Raw genomic sequence first — 24,539 nt, 5'->3', positions numbered from 1 at the left:
TTATTGAATTATTCATGGCCCAAAGTATGTGGGTGGGTGGAGGAGGAAAGTGAAAAATAAAGCCTATATTCTATATATTTATGGGGAAGGGGTGGAGTGGGAAGGGCTGATGTTGAGCTATGGGGAGGGAGGTGGTTGGAAGGGCCTGTCCATGTTAATTATGAGTGCCCAAAATGGAAGGCTGACTATGCCAGGGCTACTCAGCTCCTTACGGTCTACAGGCAGGCCAGATTCCAAGATCTCCATAATGAATATCTAATCTAATCTGAATTTCTGGATTGCACTTTTCCAATACAGGTTTAAAGCGATTTATAATCAAGAGGCCCTTCAACCACCGGTCCACAGAAATTTCCTGCTGGTCCACATGCATTGGGCCCGAGACAATGCTCTTCAGCCGCCGGTCCGCGGTGCGATCGATGCGGCGTTGTCTTCAGGCCATCTCCTTCTTCCTCAGTGCTGCAGTGCACAAAGCCGTGGGCAGAGGCTCCTATGCGCGTCCTGCGCTTGAACTGGAAGCCTTCTCTCTAACGTCGCAACATCAGAGGGGAAGGCTTCCAGATGAGGCGCGGGATGTGCAAGGAGCTGCTGCCCACAGCTTTGTGCAATGCAGCACTGAGGAAGAGGGAGCCGGCCTGAAGACAATGCCGCATCGATCGCATCGTGGACCGGCGGCTGAAGAGCACTGTCTTAGGCCTGATGCATGTGCCGGCCCTGTGGACCGGCACCAGTCCATGGACCGGTGATTGAAGTGCCTCTTGATTATAAATCGCCTTAAATCTGTATTGGAAAAGTGCAATCCAGAAATTCAGATTAGATTAGATATTCATTATGGAGATCTTGGAATCTGGCCTGCTTGTAGACAACAATGTAAGGAAATTCTTCTTTACGGAGAGGGTGGTGGATGACTGGAATGCGCTCCCGAGAGAGGTGGTGGAGATGAAGACGGTGACGGAGTTCAAAAAAGCGTGGGATGAACACAGAGGATCTAGAATCAGAAAATAATAGTAAATATTGAAGAACTAAAGCCAGTACTGGGCAGACTTGCACGGTCTGTCTGTATATGGCCGTTTGGTGGAGGATGGGCTGAGGAGGGCTTCAATAGCTGGGAGGGTGTTGATGGACTGGAGTGAGCTTTGACATAGACTTCAAGTAGTTGGAACCTAAGAAAAGTACAGGCTGACCTTTGGATTCTTGCCCAGAAATAGCTAAGAAAAAACAACAACAAATTTTTTGATTGAATCAGGTTGGGCAGACTGGATGGACCATTCGGGTCTTTATCTGCCGTCATCTACTATGTTACTATGTAGAAGGGAGTCCAGGTGGGCATGAGCAGCTGGCGGAAACTGCTGCTCGCACCGGTGAACATTTCAAGAGGTACTTGGGGGGCAAGGGGGCACTCAAGTGGCAGGGATGTTGGGGGGCACCTAAGCGGCAGGGGGGAGGCGCACGGTGCAGCGATGCCAGGCGCCAACCTCCCTCGCTATGCCACTGAGAGGGTCAGTAGAGAAGATTTACAGCCTGCCTGTGAGCCTGGACTACCCCACTATTATAGCCAGCACTTTTGTGTGTAACTTTATTGGGGGGGGGGGAGGGGGTAGGATTTCTTTTTAATACTTCTACAGAAAGCTTTTAGGTCAAGTTCTTGAGACACACAGACAAGTTTTTAGGATGTTACAGGTACTAGCTCTGCTGTGTACAAATTTATTTCATGCATATTCATTGTGTGTATCCTGAAAACCTGACTGGGCTGGCTGTGTTTAGATCAAGCTGCCCAGTTCCAGGAAGGAGACTTTTTGACCCATTTCTGTCTGCAGGTTTGCACTTGCTCCATCCTCCCATTGCAATCTGTGCTTTGCAGGTCCCAGAATGCAACAGGATAGAAAGCTCTTTAAAACCCCAGGACTGGCCTCCAGTCTCCTTCCTGAAACTGGGTCCTGTGCAGCTCCACCTTAAGCAGGCGGGCTCCCCCCAGCATGCACTGGAAGGGAAGTAGCATGGCCTCAGCCCAGAGACCCTGCACATGCTCAGCAGGAAGGCTGCTTTGCTTCTCTTTTCTCACCCTTTAGGGTCTGCAGGGCAGCAGAAAAGCTTCAGGAGCCAAGCCGGAAACCTCCTGCCTCCCACCAGGACTGTAGATCCCTGCGAGCCCCAGCCCCAGATCTACAGAAGGTGTGTGGGGGGGGACTTGATCAGAGACTCTCAACCATCACTGCAGCCCCCCCCCCTCTTCCTCTTTCCCAGGATCCGAGTAGAAGGGGCTTCTACAGCCTGAATCCCTCCCTGCAGCTTCACAGACAGAAGGGGAAATGTCTGAGCAGGTGAGAAATTCTCTCTCCTTTTTTTTTTTTTTTTTTTTTTGCAGATCAGCAGAGCTTAAAAGCAACACCACTTCCTGTGCAGCACTTCCCCTCTTGCACAGTGCAAAGAGAAAAGAGCTGCCTCTCTGCATGGGGCCAGGGGAGCTCAGGCGGGTCTTTTTGAAAGCTAGATTCCCTGACATTTTAAGGATTTGGGAAAAGGGGTGGGGGCTGGAAATCCCCAGTGCTAAATATCAGGGTTAAAATATCCTGGTGGTATTGGCAGGGACGGTGACCGACATGCCAAAGCCCTGGGCAGATGTTTATCAGGGGGCTCCACAGCCCACCTGCAGGCTGCCTATGGGCCAGGGGAGCTCAGGCGGGTCTTTTTGAAAGCTAGATTCCCTGACATTTTAAGGATTTGGGGAAAGGGGGGGGGGAGGGGGCTGGAAATCCCCAGTGCTAAATATCAGGGTTAAAATATCCTGGTGGTATTGGCAGGGACGGTGACCGACATGCCAAAGCCCTGGGCAGATGTTTATCAGGGGGCTCCACAGCCCACCTGCAGGCTGCCTATGGGCCAGGGGAGCTCAGGCGGGTCTTTTTGAAAGCTAGATTCCCTGACATTTTAAGGATTTGGGAAAAGGGGGGGGGGCTGGAAATCCCCAGTGCTAAATATCAGGGTTAAAATATCCTGGTGGTATTGGCAGGGACGGTGACCGACATGCCAAAGCCCTGGGCAGATGTTTATCAGGGGGCTCCACAGCCCACCTGCAGGCTGCCTATGGGCCAGGGGAGCTCAGGCGGGTCTTTTTGAAAGCTAGATTCCCTGACATTTTAAGGATTTGGGAAAAGGGGGGGGGGGGAGGGGGCTGGAAATCCCCAGTGCTAAATATCAGGGTTAAAATATCCTGGTGGTATTGGCAGGGACGGTGACCGACATGCCAAAGCCCTGGGCAGATGTTTATCAGGGGGCTCCACAGCCCACCTGCAGGCTGCCTATGGGCCAGGGGAGCTCAGGCGGGTCTTTTTGAAAGCTAGATTCCCTGACATTTTAAGGATTTGGGAAAAGGGGGGGGGGGAGAGGGGGCTGGAAATCCCCAGTGCTAAATATCAGGGTTAAAATATCCTGGTGGTATTGGCAGGGGCGGTGACCGACATGCCAAAGCCCTGGGCAGATGTTTATCAGGGGGCTCCACAGCCCACCTGCAGGCTGCCTATGGGCCAGGGGAGCTCAGGCGGGTCTTTTTGAAAGCTAGATTCCCTGACATTTTAAGGATTTGGGAAAAGGGGGGGGAGGGGGCTGGAAATCCCCAGTGCTAAATATCAGGGTTAAAATATCCTGGTGGTATTGGCAGGGACGGTGACCGACATGCCAAAGCCCTGGGCAGATGTTTATCAGGGGGCTCCACAGCCCACCTGCAGGCTGCCTATTCTTAAGCTCCAGGGCCCCTGCCTCATTTGCACCAATCTTCACACCGGCCCACTGCTCCTCTTGTATCCAACCTGTCTACATTTTGTCCTTGTCTTGGTTCCAACCTGCCCTATTTTTTTTTTTTTTTAAGTTTTTAAATTTTTAATATTGTAAACCGGCCAGATATCTGTGATGGTCGGTAAACCAAACTATAAATAAACTTGAGATGCCAGGTTGCCCAGTTCCAGACTCGAGATTGTGGGGCCTGGTTTTGAAATTATATCCCAAAGCAGTGCAGGATTTGTAGTGTCTGAGCCCGTCCGCTGAAGTCAGTGCTGTAGGTACCATAAAGCATTGTGATCGGGTGGCCTAGAAATTAGTCTCGTTCCTGTAAGCTCTGCCTTAACCGCACAAGCTTTGCACACTTATGATTTTAAAGTGTTTGAGGCTTGTGCAGATAGGGATGGGGCAGGGACAGGAAAAGAACTTGCTGGGACAGGATGGGAAAATGAGTTCCCGCGGGACAGGGGAAAATTTGTCCCTGTGTCATTCTGTACTAGAAATCTAGGACTATCCCAAAAATTTCCAGCCTGGAACTGGGAAACTTGGCATCTCTGGCCTCCAGCACTAGAAGCCCAAACGTGACCCTAGAATGGGCCTTTCCCTAACTCCTCCTCTCCTCTTGGCTTCTCCCTCGTACCTCTTCGCCAAGGTCCCTTTCTGGTCCTTTTTCTTCCTCCTCCTCTGGCCTCTTCCTAGATTCTTTCTCTCTCTGTCCCTCCCCTTCATCTTATTTTATTTATTTATTTATTTAAAACTATTTGTAGCCCCCCTATCTACAAGTCTAGGCGGGGACGAATGTGAACTATGCCCCCTTTCTGGTCCTCTTCCTGCAACTATGGCCCTTCCTTGAACCCTGTCCTCATGCCTTCCACAATGGTCTGAGTCATCTCCCTTCCCTCTAACCTCACCCCCCCCCCAACATAGACTCTTTCTGTGTCCTTTCCCTCCCTCTCCCTTGGCTCTTTCCAGGCTCTCTCTCGCCCTTTCCCTCAACCCTATCTCAGCCCCCTCCTCATAGCCCATTCCTAAGTCTTTCACCTCTATCTTCCTCCTAATCTGTCTCCCGTAGTCCCTTTCGGAGTCATCTCTTCATGAACCCTTCCTCAGACCTCTCTTGTTACCCGAAGCCCCTTTCCCGAGTTCTCACAATCCCTCATTTTACTCTGGCTCTACAGGTCCAGTTCTAGCCCTCTCATAGGATATTGGTTCTAGGCTTTTGAGCCTCACGTGAGCATAGAACATATGGCTGCTGGACTCTACACGGGTGTTCTTGGTAGTAGAAGTTCTGGGTCTGAAAACGTGTGCTATTATTAATCATCTCGCTGCTGAGAGAGGATTGTATTACCATGACTGGGATAAACAGCAGGTCGCGCCTTTTCTTCAGTTGAAAATGAGGTAGGACCCCCATGGCTTGGAGTTGGGGCTGACCCAACCATTATGTGAGAGTGTTAGGCCTAGGGTTACCAGACGTCTGGATTTCCCTGGACAAGACCTCCTTTTGAAGACATGTCCAGGGGTCCAGATGGCTTTTCAAAACCCAGCACTTTGTAGGAAATCTGTGCATGCTGGGCCTTGGGTGGGTCTAGGGGTCCGGATTTTCCAACTGGAGAATCTGGCAACCCTAGTTAGGCCCCCCAGTCAAACTTTTAAACTTGCTCCCCTTCAAATACATTTCTGGCCTTGAGCCCATTGCCCCTTCCTTAAGAGTTTGAAAATTAAACTCGGCCATTACGATCCTGCGTTATGGAATTCTTTGACAAATTCTTAAGAACATAAGAATTGCCGCTGCTGGGTCAGACCAGTGGTCCATCATGCACAGCAGTCCTCTCACGCGGCAGCCCTCTGGTCAAGGACCAGCGCCCTAACTGAGACTAGCCATACTAGCGGATGTTCTTGTTCAGCAGGAACTTGTCTAACTTTGTCTTGAATCCCTGGAAGATGTTTTCCCATATGACAGACTTTGGAAGAGCGTTCCAGTTTTCTACCAAACTTTGGGTGAAGAAGAACTTTCTTACGTTTGTACGGAATCTATCCACTTTCAACTTTAGAGAGTGCCCTCTCGTTCTCCCTAGCTTGGAGAGGGTGAACAACCTGTCCTTATCTACTAAGTCTATCCCCTTCAGTATCTTGAATGTATCAATCATGTCCCCTCTCAATCTCCTCTGTTCGAGGGAGAAAAGGCCCAATTTCTCTAATCTTTCACTGTGCGGTAACTCCTCCAGCCTCTTAACCATCTTAGTCGCTCTTCTCTGGACCCTTTCGAGTAGTACCGTGTCCTTCTTCATGTACGGCGACCAGTGCTGGATGCAGTACTCCAGGTGAGGGCGCACCATGGCCCGGTACAGTGGCATGATAACCTTCTCTGATCTGTTTGTGATCCCCTTCTTTATCATTCCTAGCATTCTGTTCGCCCTTTTCACCGCCGCTGCACATTGAGTGGACGGCTTCATCGACTTGTCGATCATAACTCCCAAGTCTCTTCCCTGGGAGGTCTCTCCAAGTACCACCCCAGACATCCTGTATTCGTGTATGAGATTTTTGTTACCTACATGCATCACTTTACACTTATCCATGTTGAATCTCATCTGCCATGTTGATGCCCATTCCTCGAGCCTGATTATGTCACGTTGCAGATCTTCGCAATCCCCCTGTGTCTTCACTACTCTGAATAACTTCGTATCGTCCACAAATTTAATCACCTCGCTCGTCGTACCAATGTCCAGATCATTTATAAAGATGTTGAAGAGCACGGGTCCAAGCACAGCCTTGCGGCTCTTCCAGTCCGAGTATTGTCCATTTAACCCCACTCTGTTTCCTATGTTCCAGCCAGCTTTTAATCCATGTGAGTATTTCACCCTCGAGTCCATGGCTCGCAATTTTCCGAAGTAGTCGTTCATATGGAACCTTGTCAAACGCCTTCTGAAAATCCAGATATACAATGTTGACCCAGTTGCCCTTGTTTATCTGTCTGTTTACTCCCTCGAAGAAGTGCAGCAAGTTCATCAAACACGATCTGCCTTTGCTAAAACCTTGCTGACTGATCCTCATTAGCCCGTGTCCGTCAAGGTGATCAATGATGTGGTCCTTTATCAGCGACTCTACCATCTTTCCCGGTACCGAGATCAGACTCGCCGGTCAGTAGTTTCCCGGATCTCCCCTCGAACCTTTCTTGAAGATCGGCGTAACATTCGCCACCTTCCAGTCTTCTGGAATCTTTCCCAATTTGATCAACAGATTAGCTATTAGTTGAAGCAGTTCAGCAATGGTCCCTTTCAGTTCCTTGATGACCCTCGGATGGATGCCATCTGGTCCCGGGGATTTATCGCTCTTAAGCCTATCAATCTGCCTACACACTTCCTCTAGACTGACCGTCAGTCCTGTCAGCTTTCGTCTTAATTTCCAGCATATAGCCTAATGGGTTCCGGTATGCAGTGTAAATCTTCAGTAAATACAGATGCAAAAAATGTGTTCAGTTTGTCGGCGATTGCTGTGTCCTCCTTTAGCGCTCCCTTTATTCCATGGTCATCCAATGTTCGACTGCTTCATTTGTGGGTTGTTTCCCCTTAATATATTGAAAGAACAGCTTGAAGTTCTTCGCCTCCTTGGCTATTTTTTCCTCGTAGTCACTTTTGGCCCCTTTTACCACCTTATGGCACCTGCGTTGATGTTGTTTGTGCTTCTTCCAGTTTTCATCCGTTTTTGACCTTTTCCATTCCTTAAACGAAGTTTTCTTGTCTCTGATCGCTACCTTCACCTCTACAGTGAGCCACGCCGGTTATTTGTTCTTTTTCCTCTTTGATACCTTGTTGATAGGCGGTATATATAGATTTTGCGCCTCAGGGACCAAGCTTTGATGGTTTTTCATATTTGTCATTTCTTAAGCTGTTGAAAATAGAATTATTTCAGCAATATGATGGAAGCAAACTGTGACTATAGCATTTAGCAATGATTTGACTTGGTTCTGTTAATTTGAACTGTTTTATTGTTTTTTAATAGATTTTGTGAAGTGGCTGTATTGTGTTTAATAAGGTTTTTATTGTACACCGCTAAATACTTAAGTCAGTAGCGGTAAATCAAATAATAAATCCAACGCAGTCATCCCTAAAACAATGCAAAATTGGACAAGACAGTTATATGCTAAATTTGCTAAAACCCCCCCCTCCCCAAGAAGCTGTAGCCTAGGCTGCTGCCTAGTCTTGCCTAATAGTTGGGTTGGCCTTGATTGTGATCCCAGAACGATTGCTCTGCTTGCTCCCTGCTAACGTGATCCTGATGAGCGTATTTATTTTATTTTTTGCAGGTGCCTGTCACATTCAGCGACGTTGCTGCTTATTTCTGGGAGGCAGAGTGGGACGTCCTGGGAGAATGGCAGAAGGAGCTGTACAGGCAGGTCATCAAAGGGATCCACGGCGTCCTGATCTCCTGGGGTAAAGACATTTTTCCTGTCACTGGCTGCTTTTAGACACATAGGGGTCACTGTTTTAGACTCTCCCGCACCCTTAAATATTTTAAATATTTAAATACTTGAATGGTCTTAATATAGAACCAAATCTTGTCAACTCTACTTGTCAAGAAATTCATGCAAACGACTTAATACCACTTGCTCCTTCCCACTTCCCAATACCTTCCTGATTCCCCAAAGCAACCTCATCTACTCTTTATCTCCTCTAGAAATTACCAGATATCTTCCTGTAAAGCGTTTTTTATAATTCTTTTGTAATCCGCCTTGAACCGCGGATTACAAATGAATGGCGGAAAATGTAATGTAATGGTAAAAGTAGAGGGCATAACTTGAGGTTGCAGGGAGGAAGACTCAGGAGCAATGTTAGGAAATTCTTTTTTCACGGAAAGGGTGGTGGCTGCCTGGAATGCCCTCTGGAAAACGGTGATGGAATTCAAAAAAGCATAGGATGAACACAGAGGATCTTTTAATTAGAAAACAAATGGTATAAATGAAAGAACTTAAGCCAGTATTGGACAGATTTGTACAGTTCGGGTCCCATATATGATGATTCGGTGTAGGATGGGCTGGGGAGGACATCGATCGGAGCTCCACTAACTTGGAACATGAGGACGTTGCAGGCCAGACTTTACGGTAGATATCCTGCAAACAAAAGGACGGTCATAGATGGCAACTTCAGCAGTTAGAACCTAGGACAATACCAGGAGAATTTTAGTCTGTGGCCCAGAAATATCAAAGAAGAGACAAGTTAATTTCTAATGTGAATAACTAATGGGCAGACTGGATGAACCATTCAGGTCTTTATCTGCCAGTCTGAAGAAGGGGTGGGGAAGGAGTGGATAAAGGTCAGAGCTCCAACCTGGTTTCCATGTATGCCCTCAGTGACCCTTAATGATTTGTTTGACCTCCCCGAAATGAGACATCTAAGTAACACGCTTAAGAGATTTGTTTCCAGTTACTACATCAAGTGGGCAAGATTGAAATGAACGCTATTTGAAGAATTTGCAGAGCGTTTTAGCCCAACTGTTTGAAGGCCGGAGTGGAGGACTTTGGGGGGGGGGGGGGGGCCGTGCGCTGGAGACCACTGAAGGTCAGCCCTTTGGTTCCAGCTTAATTTTTCAGCACGGCTTTATGCAAAACTGAGACAGTGAACCACATTGAAGACAGTCGATCAGAGTTAAGTGCTAGGCAGAGAAACGTTTGGGATACACAGTGGTATAACAGTAGGAGAAATATTGACGTGAGGCTCCAGCCTGTCCCCCACGCTCTTTAGCATGAAAATCCTGAGCCCTCTATTCTTAAGAGGAAGGTAGGAGGTGGCTGATGAGGGTCAGTACCAGGTGCAGCTGTTTTGCAGATCCGCATGCATTGCGGGCCTGTTCTAGTAAAGACAGCAGTTCTAAACACAAATAGAAATACAATGGGATATCATTTCTATAGCGCTGCTAGATGTACACAGCACTGTACATGAACACGTAAGAGAAAGTCCCCGCTCTACATTTTGTTCCTGGAGATTGTGGTGAAATCAGTTAGCTTAGCGGGGTTTTAAAACTTGTTTGGATAATTTCCTAAAAGAGAAGTTCATAGGCCATTATTGAGTTGGACTTGGGGAAATCCACTTCGTAATTCCTAGGATAAAATCTGTTTTGCTACTTGGGATCTAGCCAGAGAATGTGGTGATATCAGTTAGCTTAGCAGGGTTTAAAAAAGGTTTGGATAATTTCCTAAAAGAGAAGTTCATAGGCCATTATTGAGATGGAAATCAACTGTGTATTCCTAGGATAAGCAGCATAAAATCTGTTTTACTCGGGAAACAGGATACTGGGCTTGATGGACCTTCAGTTTGTCCCAGTACGACAATTCTTATGTTCTTATATACAGAGATAACAGTCCATTCAAGACAAACAGTACAAATAAGGGATTAGGGAGTTTCATTTATTCTGGGAATGATTAAAACAGACACGGGCACTGACCAGTGGAATGAGGGATTAAGCGTTAAAAAGGGCCTCAGAAAGGTTAGCCTGTAGCTTGGATTTCAATAGATGGCGCAAGACCTACCAACTCAGGAAGTCTATTTCAGGCCTGCTGTGCAGCAAGATGAAAGGAACAGGTTCTGGAGTTGGCAGAGGAGGAAAAGGGTACAGATAAGAGAAACTTAGCTAAGGAATGGCGTTCCTGGGGAGGGGCGTAGGAAGAGACTAAGAGAGGACAAAGAGAGTGAATTCACTTGTAAGTCAATAAGGGGACTTTGAGCTGTATGTAGAAACGGACAGGGAGCCAAAGAAGTGACCTGAGCGGAGGGGTTTATCTGAGAGTAGTCACGAGTGCGGCAGATGAGGCATTCAGACTTGGAGTGATTTCCATCCTCAGGGCAAGTCCCGGCTCCGGCACTAGTTTCTTACGGACTTACTGGGAGAGAGGGTCTGTTATCTCGCTTGCACGCTGCACTGTAAGACATTCAGTTTCTGGGGGTACACTGAAAACTCTCCCCTCTTTTTCTCCCTGGATTTCCTGTTCTTCTTTCATCAGCTGAATGGAATGCAGTTGTACAGATAGGTAGAAAGTTCCAAGTGTGTGTATGTGGGGGAGGGGAGTTGGTAGTTATTAAGGTGTTTTGCCCCCAAATGCACATTATTTGCTCTTAATCTGTGTTAAAGGCTATTAACACACATTATAGTACTGTAAAGTGTGTTAATAGGAGATACCATGGGTTACTTAGAAATGAGATGCAAATACATGCAAAAACATGCAAAACAGCTCCTTACTATGTAAATTAAATGATGCACCTTGTGGTAAAAATTGCAAACTGCCTTATTCCTGGAAAAATACCACCAGCAAAAAAGCTGGTAATTTTTTGAAAATCAGGCTGCAGAATTGGGATCTGATGTGCCCTGACCACTTCAGAAAGGGGTTGGTGCTTACAGTCAGGAGCAGACCCCCCCTTTCCTCTTCCCCTCTTGATTGACAACCTTTTCACCCCTGACACCCACCCAAATAACTACCTTCCCAGAAGATTTTCCCCAATTATCCAAAACATGCCACCCTCTCTTAGGTTTACCCGGACCTAGCTGCCAGTTCCCTCAGGGTGTAGTGGATTTGGGGCAGCTCCTGCCCTTTGCTGGGTTCAGGTTCAGAATTGCACTAGCGACCCCTAGTGGTAGTCTCGTGGCAAATCAAGGTGTTGTAAAAGCCCAAATTTTACTGCATCTTACTAAACCACCTCCCAAGGCAGATAGCCACCAATGGACTCGTTCTGAACTCTGTTTGAATAGGACCCAGCTGTCACTACCCCTCTCCCTCCCACACACACCTCACCAAGCTTTCTGTAAGCAAACAGTGTAATGATAATGTTCTTTATATTGGCAGGTTATTCAATTATTAATCCAGACGTTATATTCAGGATTAAACAGCCAGAGGAGAAATATTTCAGTCAATACCATGACTGGGAGGAGACACAGCCCCCCCTTGGTAAGTAAAGGCTTAGAGAGGGTTTTAAGCATTGAGATTCCAGAGATGCAATATTAATGTCAAAGGGTTGGCAATTTAGAATACACATAACTGCCAGTGAATCCTCTATTTTATTAATCAGAGATCAAAAGTCAAATTCAAAATACACATAGATGAATGACCCCTGATCCCAAAACAATGGGAACTATCTAGATCCCTACCATTCAATCACCGCATGTGTATAAAATTGTAATTTATAATTTGGGAGGGGGGCTATATTTTCAAAATTTGCAATTGTATTAAATTGTTTCAACCTGCAGCATTAATTTGGAGCATTAACAAAAAAACAAAACATAACACTTATCTCAAACGGTCTCGGAGGGTCCCGACGTGAACCACGTTTCGCTATCTTCGTCAGGGAACCCAATGGAAAAATGTGTATCTGTTTGAAATCAGTCGGTGAAATAATTTCCCTCTGTAACTTGAGTCAATCGTTAAAGGGATTTCACAAATCAGTCGGTGAAAGAGCTTCACAATTTTTAATCACGCTCTGTAAGCAATGCAAACCGCATCCTTATATCCAATAAGCAATATGTTATATGCCATGTGTTATTCTTACTTGGTTTGAGGCTCTAACGAACGGGGTACCTGTCAGCTGGTAAATCTGAAAAATCCCTTCTCTTCGACTTCAAAAAAGCTCCCGACCGGCATAAAACGCCACCGGCTTCTATTTAAGGCCTCTAAACGTCGTGACATCACTCCTTCATGACGCGATGACATCTCCTTAGGAAAGCCAATGATGTACCGTAGGCGTGCAATATTTGTAGAAATGCTCGCCACGCTATTTGAGACCATTTGGAGAAAGAGTGTTTCGTCTGTAGATCCACCGCTGCTCCCTAACCCATATTTCTTGTGATAAGTTGCCACCTCTGTTCATTTAGCGCTGCGTATGCCTTTCAGCGCTATAGAAATAATAAATAGGAGTAGTAGGATCTCCAAAAACAGAAAACTGTAAGCCCTCAGTGGGATGTCGGTTGACATTAACCCACAAATTATAAATAGCAATTTCACACGGTGCAGTGATTGGATGGTGGGTCTTTCAACAGGGATCTAATCAAGGATTATTCATCTGGGTGTAGTTTAGAACACACTGCCATGTAGGCGATCAGTCATAGATCGCTGGTAAATTCTCACGAGCGTGTGCGTTTTTCTCCTTACAGGCCACCCACTTGTAAAATCCATGCTTCCGCCGACCATCAAAAGGGAGGAGGGACCACACGTCATTGGTCATCCCCAGTCATGGACAACGGAGTCGGTTCATCCTCCTGTAACCGGCAAGTATAAAAAAAAAAATGGCCAAGGCCACTTTTTTAACTTCCTGATTTGATTTTATAAGCTCTCTGGGGAAGGAACCTCCCTCACTGAAGACAATAGCCTTTCCAATTTGCGTTAATCCCCGTGGCGGTGTTCATGGATTGCAGTTACTGACGCATCGTATCTGGCTGTTCAGAAAGAGTTGCCAAGGTCCCTCGTGAAAGACTTGAGAAAATTTTTAAAGTCTTGGGATAGGAGGCAGTGGCTTAACATGGATCGGTAACTGGAGATCAATATTTGTAACGAATTTGTAAATGATCCGGGAAAGAGAACAACTAATGTAGACATTTAGCCCAGTAGCCCGTTTTCATGGTGGCCAATCCAGGCTACAAGTACCTGGCAGAAACCCAAATAATAGCAATATTCTATGCTAGCAATCCCAGGGCAAGCAGTGGCTTCCCCCATGTCTATCTCAATCACAGACTATGGAGTTTTCCTCCAGAAATTGTCCAAATCTTTTTTTAAAACCAGCTACATTCACCGCGCTTACCACATCCTCCGGCAACATGCTCCAGAGCTTAACTGTTCTCTGAGTGAAAAAATATCTCCTGCTATTGGTTTTAAAAGTATTTCCCTGTAACTTCAAATTGGTCACTTCACGCGCAGATCATAAGCGACTGCAGGAGACCTTGGTGACTCGGAGGAACAGGGCATCTAAATGTCAAGATGAAATTGAATGAGGATGAGTGCAAAGTGAGGCACATAGGGGAAAGATAATCCTGGTTACAGGTACGCGATGCTGGGAAAGAAATGGAGAATAAACCCTGTAACAGCTTCAGGGTACACCTAAGCTGGAATAGAATACTGCAAGGGGGTACTGAAAAGTTCTCAGCCCGACCAAACAATTTCCTACATTCTGGGAATTATTTTGCCACTGGAGCTGAAAAGGGGGGTTATCTTATTCTGTTAAGTGCCAATTTTCAGAAACAAGATTCAGTGCCCGACAACATGATGCACGACCTACTCCTACTGGAACGATGGTCTAGGACATGGCAACTCAACTTCAATGCCAAAAAATGCAAAGTTATGCACCTGGGCAGCCAGAATCCATGCAAGTCTTATACCCTTAATGGCGAGATCCTAGCAAAAACGGTAGCAGAACGAGACTTGGGGGTAATCGTCAGTGAGGACATGAAGTCTGCCAATCAAGTGGAGCAGGCTTCGTCCAAGGCAAGACAAATCATGGGCTGCATACGAAGGGGTTTCGTCAGTCGTAAGGCGGAAGTCATTATGCCATTGTATAGATCCATGGTGAGGCCCCACCTGGAATACTGTGTGCAATTCTGGAGGCCGCATTATCGCAAGGATGTGCCGAGACTGGAGTCGGTGCAAAGAATGGCCACCCGGATGGTCTCGCGACTCAAGGATCTACCATACGAAAAACGGCTTGACAAATTACAGCTATACTCGCTCGAGGAGCGCAGAGAGAGGGGGGACATGATCGAGACGTTCAAGTATCTTACGGGCCGCATCGAGGCGGAGGAAGATATCTTCTTTTTCAAGGGTCCCACGACAACAAGAGGGCATCCGTTGAAAATCAGGGGCGGGAAACTACGAGGTGACACCAGGAAATTCTTTTTCACTGAAAGAGTGGTTGATCGCTGGAATAGTCTTCCACTACAGGTGATTGAGGCCAGCAGCGTGCCTGATTTTAAGGCCAAATGGGATCGGCACATGGGATCTATTCACAGGGCAAAGGTAGGGGAGGGACATTAAGGTGGGCAGACTGGATGGGCCGTGGGCCCTTATCTGCCGTCTATTTCTATGTTTCTATGTTTCTAAAATGCAATGTTTCAGATCATTGATTGAACCACATCCAAGTCCTTCTCTTCTTGGTTGGGCTGAGAACTTTTCAGCACCTCTTCGTAGTGCAGCGACATAGTTTATAGTTTATTTATTCATATCCCTCTCTTGCCCAAGGCGGATTACAAAATTACATACATATAGAACATAAGAATAGCCTTACTGGGTCACACTAATGGTCCATCAAGTCCAGTAGCCTGTTCTCACGGTGGCCAATCAAGGTCACTAGTAACTGGCCAAAACCCAAGGAGTAGCAATATTCCATGCTATCGATACAGGGCAAGCAGTGGCTTCCCCCATGTCTTTCTCAATAACAGACTATGGACTTTTCCTCCAGGAACATGTCCAAACCTTTCTTAAAACCAGCTAAGCTATCTGCTCTTACCACAACCTCTGGCAATGTGTTTCAGAGCTTAACTATTCTCTGAGTGGGAAAAAAAAATTCCGTTTATTGGTTTTAAAAGTATTTCTCTGTAACTTCATTGAGTGTCCCCTAGTTTTTGTAATTTTTGATGGAGTGAAAAATCGATCAACTTGTACCCGTTCTACTCCACTCAGGATTTTGTAGACTTCAATCATATCCCCCCTCAGCTGTTTCTTTTCCAAGCTGAAGAGCCCTAACCATTTTAATCGTTCCTCATACGAGAGGAGCATAGATTACAAACAATAAAAATTAAGTAGGCGACAAGCACCCCGCATTCATCTTTATACTCCAAAATCAGGTGCACCAAAATTTAGTAATTCCACATGCAGCTAATGAGAAAACACGAAGTGATGTCAATGAAGGCAGGATGTGACAGAGGGAAGCCTATGGAGGCCTGCGCAGGCAGTAAAGATGAATCGCTGTGGCTGTCGGGATACTTCTGAGGTACACTGAGGAGAGATGAGGATTCAGAGAAGGACAGATGCCGGTCTTTGGGAGTAGAGGCCTGGGAAGGACAGGGGAAATGCTGAGCTAAAGTGGAGTGGGAGTTGGAAAGGGGGGGGTCACATAATATAATAGAATGAGGGAAATTATGGCAAATTCCGATTACCCCCACCTCAGAAGAAATAAAGTAGAACTAGAAAAGATTCAGAGAAAGCTGGGGGGGGGGGGGGGGATAGGATAAAAGTTTTCAAAATCATAAATGGGGTGGAATGGTTCAGTAGGGAATGGTTGTTCCACCTGCGTAACAATGCAGGAACAGGGGCGTTCCGTGAAACTAGTGACCCACAGGTCGAAAACAAGTTATAGGAAATTTTTTTTTCCACTTCACGTAGAGTAAAGCCGTGGAATCTCTTGCCGGTGGATGTGGTGAAAGCTGTCAAATGTTGTGTCATTTCAAAGGGGTTTAGATAAGTTCCTGGAGGAAAAGTCAATGAATTGTTATTAGCCAAGTCGACTTGGCAAAGCCACTGTTTAACCCTAGTTGTAAGTAATAAGGCATGGATTACTTTATCAGGCTCCTTCCTGTGACCTGAAATGGCTACCTCTGCAAACAGGAGACTAGGCTTGATGGACCTTTGATCTAAGCATGAGTATTTCTGGTAATAATTGTTTTATAGAGCAATGTAAATGCAGAATGATAATTACACACTTGAAGTGAAAGTCCTTTGGGATGGCAGTGCCTGGCCTGGTTCTGCAGTAAGGTCCAAATCTAGCACTTAGTATGCTTTTCTTGAAATAGAGCTGAGGCGGCCATTTTGGGCTACCGTTCTTTGCTCCCCTTCTCTACTCTAAGGGTTATTGAATTTGATATGCTGTGTTACAGTATGGTGATATGATGCTTTCTTGAAGCCCTGAAGATTTTATAAGTAATCCTTGGAAAGAGCGTGTTCCACCGATGTCTGTCAGGTTGAGTCATAGAGATAATTAATTACTTGTTTGAGAATTGTTACCATCTTACCTACTCCAAATATCCCCCATAGCTATATTTAGGACTGGACGGCATCGGAGACTGCCAGGATGGATTTCTGATGATGAACAGCGCAACAGCGCTGCTTTCTTCTGAACTCAACATTAGTGGTAATATGGTAATATTTTCAAATCTAGTTTAATTGTCCTTTCTTGTAATAGGCTCTTCCAATGTCAAACCTGACATTTTGATCCGAATTAAGCAGGAGGGGTTCTGGACCGAGCCCTGGGGATCTGAGAGAAGGGGACCTCTACCAACGGCTGGTGTATGTAAGTATCTGTAGGAAGCACAGGATTCACTTGATTATAGATAGTGTTAGACTGACCCCCAGCACCGATTTTAATACTATGTATCATTTTTCCAGTGTCAGTAGATGCATGCTGGGCTGTAGAGTAGTGACATGGATTTAAATACAGGGGTACCTCGGTTTACGAGTGCACCGGTTTGCGAGTGTTTTGCAAGATGAGCAAAACATTTGCAAAATCGGCGCCTCGGAAACCGAGCACGCCTCGACTTGCGAGCGCTCCCCCCGCCGCCATCGGGCACCCCCCCGTCGCGACCTGAGGTCCCCCAACCCACCCGAACCCTCTTCTTACTTCAGTATAGCCTCCGCACCGGCACCAGCATGTCCTGCTGGTGCCCGAAGATCTGCTTCCTGTGCTGGGCCTTGAGCATGTGCGCATTCTCAAGGCCCAGCACAGGAAGCAGATCTTCGGGCACCGGCAGGACATGCTGGTGTTGGTGCTGGTGCCGGTGCGGAGGCTACACTGAAGTAAGAAGAGGGTTCGGGTGGGTTGGGGGACCTTAAGAACGCCTATCATTACCATTCGCCAATTATTAACACTATTGGCACGTATAAGTGTTAGCATTTTATAATCTACATGCGAATTTGGCGCCCAACGTTGGGCTCCAGTTTATAGAATTGGTTTTTTTGTGTGTGTGTTTGTGAATACATGAAGCCATGGGTGTTAAGGTGACTTGCTTAAGGTCACAATGAGTTTCAGTAAATCAGAACTTGAACCCCATCACTCTAACCTCTTGACCATTTTCCCTTCTGAGAGAGCTCCCACCTATTGATCAGAAAAAGCTATAATCCCTTGTTCTTATGATATATTTTTGTTTTAGGGTTGTAATTCCTCCTGTCAATACTTTTAGGTTATCGGATCTCGCAGAATTACAAGCACATATCCCTTCAACATAAGAGTCAATTGTATTATTGTTCCGTAAGTCCGTCCCTGAAACAGGAACACGTGTGAAAGTGCTTTCTTCTAACAGGTAGCTCAGGATACAACCTGGACCCCTGGGTACCGATGCCAAAAACAGATGAGCCGTGTGTCAGCAATCCAGCAGAAGGAGAGGGGGACATTATTAAGGTTATTGTTGGTAAGTCAAAACCAAAATCCTTTATAGAAAAATAATCCACCCTCGCCAGGGTCTGTGGTGAAGAGCAAGTCTAGAATTGTTGTTCCAATTTCCAGATCATATGTAAAAATATTAAATTGCACTGGTTCCAGTACATATCCTTGCAGCACTCCACTATTTACCCTCCTCCATTGAGAAAAATGGCCATTTAACCCTACTCTCTGTTTTCTATCCGCTAACCAATTCCTAATCCACAACAGAACATTTCTCCTTGTATCATGACTCTAATTGCCTCAGGATCCTCTCATGAGGAACTTTGTCAAAAACTTTCTGAAAATCTAGATACAATACATTACCTTTATCCACATGTTTATTTACACCTTCAAAGAAATGAAGCAGATTGGTGAGGCAAGACTCTGTGCCATTAAACCATATTTAGGTAACTACGTGTTCAATACCTCTTCTGGGAGACTGTTCCACTCATCTACCACCCTTTCTGTAAAAAAGTATTTCCTTTTGATTACTCCAGAGCTTATCACCTCTTAACTTCATCCTATGCCCTCTCGTTCCAGAGCTTCCTTTCAAATGAGACCCAACTCATGCACATTTATACCACATAGGTATTTAAATGTCTCTATCATGGCTCCCCTCTCCTGCCTTTCCTCCAAAGTATACATATTGAGATCCTTAAGTCTATCCCTATACACCTTATGAATATTATTGGAGGTGGTCTCATAATTTCTTGCACCTTCCAGAAACTAAGAATGCTCCCTGTGACTTTTGGGTGGGGCTGGGGTACACTTGCAGGTACATGGATACAGTACACACTCACATCAATACCATCTTTGAAACAAGTGAACAATTTTGGCAGATTTTAGGTGCTATTAGGCTAGTTCTGAAAGCTTATTTTATATAGTTATATCAGCATCTATGTTGCATTTACAAAATAGATGCATTTTTGCAAATGTTTCTAGGTGCCCTGTTATAATAAAATTATCCTCTTCGTGTTATGACAGTCAATTTCCACAAAACACATTTAACATCTTGGCTTTCATGTTTGTGGTAGAAGAAATTAACAACACCTCAGAGCTCTTACCCAACACCACCCTGGGGCTCCATCTTGCAGAGCATTTCAGCATTGCAAACAATATCTGCTTGCCTTGGATCGGTAGCATGGAATGTTGATACTGCTTGGGGTTCCAGAACAAGAATTGGTATTGTTATATGTTGCCACATTCAGTACAGGCAACATGGTTTCTCTTGTTTTCTATCTCTTATTTGGATCACATTGGAGTACAGCTGCTGAATGATATTTGGAATGCTTTTCAAGCATCTCTTTCTGTATGCACAGACATCTGGCTGCTCTCCCTTTGAGATTCTCACGGGATGACCTTTCCCCGCCCCATGGGTGGACAAACCCTCAATAGTTGAGTCAGACCAGTGGTCAGACCAGTGGTCCATCGTGCCCAGGAGTCCGCTCAAGCGGAGGCCCTTAGGTCAAAGACCAATGCCCTAACTGAGACTAGCCTTACCTGCGTACGTTCTGGTTCAGCAGGAACTTGTCTAACTTTGTCTTGAATCCCTGGAGGGTGTTTTCCCCTATAACAGCCTCCGGAAGAGCGTTCCAGTTTTCTACCACTCTGGGTGAAGAAGAACTTCCTTACGTTTGTACGGAATCTGTCCCCTTTTAACTTTAGAGAGTGCCCTTTCGTTCTCTCTACCTTGGAGAGGGTGAACGATCTGTCTTTATCTACTAAGTCTATTCCCTTAATTATTTTGAATGTTTCGATCATGTCCCCTCTCCGTCTCCTCTTTTCAAGGGAGAAGAGACCCAGTTTCTCTAATCTCTTACTGTACGGCAACTCGCTCTTCTCTGGACCCTTTCGAGTAGTACTGTGTCCTTCTTCATGTATGGCGACCAGTGCAGTATTCCAGGTGAAAGCGTACCATGGCCCGCTACAGCGGCATGATAACCTTCTCTGAGTCTGTTCGTGATCTCCTTCTTAATCATTCCTAGCATTCTGTTCGCCCTAGCATCTTGCTATTATTTGAGATTTTGTATGGAATGTTGTTACTCCTTGGTTTTTAGCCAGGTACTAGTGACCTGGATTGGCCACCGTGAGAACGGGCTACCGGGCTTGATGGACCATTGCTCTGACCCAGTAAGTCTATTCTTATGTTCTTTTGTGTTATTGAGTATGTCTATATCCGGATTTTTAACTATGTACTCTGCCTAGAACAATTATCAAAGCCCAGAGTAAAATAATGTTCACTTTCCCAGAGAAATGTCCTCTTCTCTTCTCTCAGAATTCATTGTCTTTGGTTGAACTTAGTCACGGTTTCTAAAGACCCTAAAGAACTGGCCCTTTGAAGGAAGCTTTGGGCTCCTTTTATCAAGGTGCGCTACGGGGGTTAGTGCGTCGGACATTTCATCACGCGCTATCCCCCGCGGCACACCAAAAAACTAACGCCTGGTCAAAGGAGGCGTTGGCGACCAGAGCGGCAGGCGGTTGAACGCGCGGTATTCCGCGCGTTAACCACCTACTGCAGCTTGATAAAAGGAGCCCTTTGTGTTTTTGTTACTTCAGTTCAATTAATTATTTTTTTTCTGGGTTTGTGATGCTTGAAGTCTTTAGCTTATTTTTTTTTTTTAAGCTATGATTTTTGTGTTGTTTTATAATATTTTTATTTTGTATTATTATAGAATTTTTGTATTGTGTGTATTGTATAGAGGAGGGATCTTCAAAAAATGTCCGAACTTTCATTTTTTTAAACACCATTTCTTAAATATCTCAAAAACAAATTACATCGCTTTTCCGCATAATCACCCTGCTTTGCGATACATTTTTCCCAGCGCCCCCACTAACTTCTTAATGCCATCAGAAAAGAATGTTTTGGTTTGAGCCCGCGAACATATGAAAGTGCGGAAACTTTTTGAAAAACCCTTGGAGTTAACATTTTAACTGGTTGTTTATCATAAACCACTTTAAAACCTTGTGGATATTAAGCGGCATGTGAAGTAAATCAAATCAGACTGTTGCATGCCATACAGAGGCTGAAACCCAGAAACAAGAGGCAAAAGAGATGTCAAAATATCAACCAAGGGAATACTTTATTAAGTCAATAAAAAGGACGTCATAAAAATAGTATAATGTCCATCTTGAAATGAGTATAACTGAGTCTAGGTTATGCCTAGATTGTCCGAACTAAGATCCCACTTTCGGCATCTGTAGATGCCTTCATCAGGGGATGAATGGACACTGCCGTGAATGAGGGACAGCAAAAACCGGCAGGAAACAGACAACAGTTAAAGCGGGATAAGAGCGTCTGTGAGAGCAAAAACGTGTGTTTCAAGATGGACATTATACTATAGACTCGGTCTATTTTTGACATTCTTTTTTTATTGATTTAATAAATTATTCCCTTGGTTGATATTTTGACATTTCTTTTTGCCTCTTGTTTCTGGGTTTCTGCAATATTATTGAGGCAAAATTCTTCCTTTCCCCTTCTTGTTTGCATACAGAGGCTGAGCCGGGCAAAGACCTTTGACGAGTTAAAGGTTCTTGGCCTCCGCCCTCCTTTGTAGCTGTAAAAACTAATGAGCAAACTTTCATTTGTATCGCCAGAGGATGGATCCAGGAACAGCAGCGAGATGCAGACGGCGTGTGATGGGCAGCAAAGGGAAGAATGGAAACGCGAAGACCCTTCCATGCACAGCCTGGTTCCTGCTACCGACTGTGAAGACATTAGCAGTTTAACGGCGCCCAGGGTGGAAAATGCATCCCAAGAAGGAGGGAGAGCAGACATATGTGCAACGAGAGAGACGTACGTCGATTACGGCCAAAATCTAGTCCAACCTCAGGTCCCGTACAAAAAGGAGAGACCGCATCAATGCAATGAATGTGGAAAGTGTTTTGCCCAGAGGTCGCAGCTGAAAATGCACAAGACAACTCATACCGGTGAGAAGCCATTTAAATGTACCGAATGCGAGAAAAGATTTACAAGGAAATCAAACCTATTGGTGCACCTGAAGCTTCATCGAGGAGAGAAACCGTACAAGTGTAACGAGTGTGAAAAGAGTTTTAAGTGCAGGTCGCAACTGAAAATTCATGAAATATTCCATACGGGATGGAAACCGTTTAAATGTGTTGAGTGTGATAAATGCTTTGCCTGGAGGTGTGAACTCGTAAGGCACCTGCAGAGCCACACAGGGGAGAGGCCGTTTCCATGTACTGAGTGTAGCAGAAGGTTTGGCAGGAGGTCGACCCTAACGGCGCATATGAAGCGTCACAGAGGAGAAGAACCGCCTTTTCAGTGTACGGAATGCGATAAGCTTTTCACCTCTGGGTCCCAGCTCAAAAAACATCTATGCAGTCACATAAGCGAGAAATGCAGGCGAATGGAGAATCTATAGCACAGAATTGAAAGGGATTAACTCAACGTTCTTGCTGGCAAATTAAAAGAATAGGGCTCGTCCACTAGAAACTGTATAAACACTGTAACGTTGTTGTATCGGGGATTAGAACCCTAAGAGAGCTGTAGAGAATCAAGAGGGCTGTGATAACTGGGGTCCTTTGAATCCTAACAGGAAACTCAATGAGAGAAAACCAGACCTAGTAGTAATAGAAGAGAAAGACCCAAAGATTGCATTGCTGATAGATGTGTGTGTGTGTATGGGGATTTCCCATGTGATTATTCTGTATATACAAGAAGAGGGGGGGAAGATTTGAGGACCAAAACAATCTGGTTGAACAATTCAGAAATAGTTTTGATTGTCTTGACCACCGCTGATCTGTAGATGGAAGCCGGTTCCACAGTACAAGCATTAAAGCAAGCACCAGTAGTACAATGAAGAGACAGAGATTTTATCAGACATATCCTAGCTGAGAAGTTACGATCCATTCCTGTCATGTCCGAATCAAAATCCATTTGGAGACACTGGGCCAGAGTGAAATAAGATATGCGTGTTAAGTGTGGTAAAATTTTCTTCTAGATTTTCCTTCGAAGGTGCCCCAAAATGGCTCTCACAAGAGCCAAGCAATATGTCATCCATGCACTTTTCTACAGCTTTGAAACCATAGAGAGGCGTGTTCCCTCTAAGCTGAGCAGGTGTCCTCCAGCTGCATTGCTACCACTAGGGGGTGGAATATTTTCAGTCGCTAAGGACAGGTATGTTCCCTGGAGTCCTGCAGAACTTGCCTGTCCCTCACAATTGAAAAATGTGACAGTGAAACAGCACCCTCTATTGGTGAGACTGTGGGTGGAGGACTCCTGCTCAGCTTAGAGGGAACTAAATCTACTAAATCTCAAGACATTGGATGTCGGAATAAGAAAAACTCCTCACCGCCCTTCAGCTAATCTGTAAGAATTACTGTAGACTGAGACTCTGCATGAATGGAGCCATAGAAAATAATGGATTTTTATAGATTCCAAAAACAGAGAGACTAACATAAGCCTCCAGGCTTACATATCAGCACCAATAGGCCCAAATACTCAAAAAGTGCAAAAACAGGAAAGTATAGAGGTACAATTGGGCTCATTCTTAAGCTTTCAGAAATATTCAGATGAAAAAGGGAGTTTGTGAAGCAAGAGAAAAAAATTACTTGAAGCGCTGGATGGAAACAAATAGTGAATGTACAAATGCAGTGGGAAATGCAAAAGATTACTTCAGCAGCTCTACATAGGTCAAAAACTGACACACGTATGTTTAAGGGTAGGTGGTTTTTAGCCCAAAAGTTAATAGCTGCAGACCAGGACATTAGTCAGTGGCAGCATGATTTACTGCAGGATTGATCACCCTTCCATTTTTTTCATGCTCATGGGTGCTGGTCAACAATTTTTTGAAAAACACATGGATTTAAAAAACCCAAAATGCATTTCGTTTTGTATTTTAAATAATACTAATTTTATATTACATTGTAAAAATAAAGTAGTTTTCTGAACTTGCCTGTGTATGTGTCTAAATAATTAGTGGGAGGGTTTTTTGGGGTTGTTTTTTTTTGGGGGGGGAGAGGGAATCTTAAGTAATAATATGGGAAGTGTGTTCACATTGGGAAAGAGAAAAGGAGTACCGTATTTTCACTCGTATACCGCGCACCCGTGTAAAACGCGCACACGGGTATAGCGCACGGGAAAGTGTAATTTATGTAAATAAATTTTTATATACCGCGCACACCCGTATACCGCGCATGCCGCCCCGACTCTCCTTTCGCCCGCCCCGACTCTCCTCTCCCCCTTTAAGTCCTGTCCCCACCCTGAAAGCCTGATGCCCCGCCCCCCGACGTCCGATTCACCCCCCACAGGACCGCTCTCTCCCCCTCCCCGAAGGACCATTCACACCCGCACCCCCACCCCGCAGGACCGCTCGCACTTGCACCCGCACCCCCACCCCCACCCTGAAGGACCGCTCGCGCTTGCACATG

The 24,539-nt window shown here is 45.4% G+C and overlaps 1 protein-coding gene across 1 annotated transcript; it reads left to right on the top strand.

Moving 5' to 3' along the window:
• Positions 1-1,913: 1,913 nt before the first annotated feature.
• On the top strand, positions 1,914-24,059 carry LOC117368422 (zinc finger protein 184-like). The gene is made up of 7 exons (XM_033962068.1): positions 1,914-2,318; positions 8,075-8,201; positions 11,603-11,704; positions 12,904-13,017; positions 16,917-17,024; positions 18,031-18,138; positions 21,744-24,059. The coding sequence occupies exons 1-7, from the start codon at positions 2,307-2,309 to the stop codon at positions 22,529-22,531; spliced, it is 1,359 nt and encodes a 452-aa protein (XP_033817959.1). The 5' UTR covers positions 1,914-2,306; the 3' UTR covers positions 22,532-24,059.
• Positions 24,060-24,539: the final 480 nt, after the last annotated feature.

The sequence above is a fragment of the Geotrypetes seraphini genome, chromosome 10, assembly GCF_902459505.1.
Source record: "Geotrypetes seraphini chromosome 10, aGeoSer1.1, whole genome shotgun sequence".
Classification (NCBI taxonomy): Eukaryota; Metazoa; Chordata; class Amphibia; order Gymnophiona; family Dermophiidae; genus Geotrypetes; species Geotrypetes seraphini.
This window is presented reverse-complemented; position numbering and strand designations above follow the sequence as displayed.

Coding starts and splice junctions, on each gene's coding strand:
- LOC117368422 (XM_033962068.1), top strand. Junction 13,018..16,916: donor GGTTCATCCTCCTGTAACCG/GCAAGTATAAAA, acceptor TTCTTGTAATAG/GCTCTTCCAATGTCAAACCT. Junction 18,139..21,743: donor CATTATTAAGGTTATTGTTG/GTAAGTCAAAAC, acceptor TTGTATCGCCAG/AGGATGGATCCAGGAACAGC.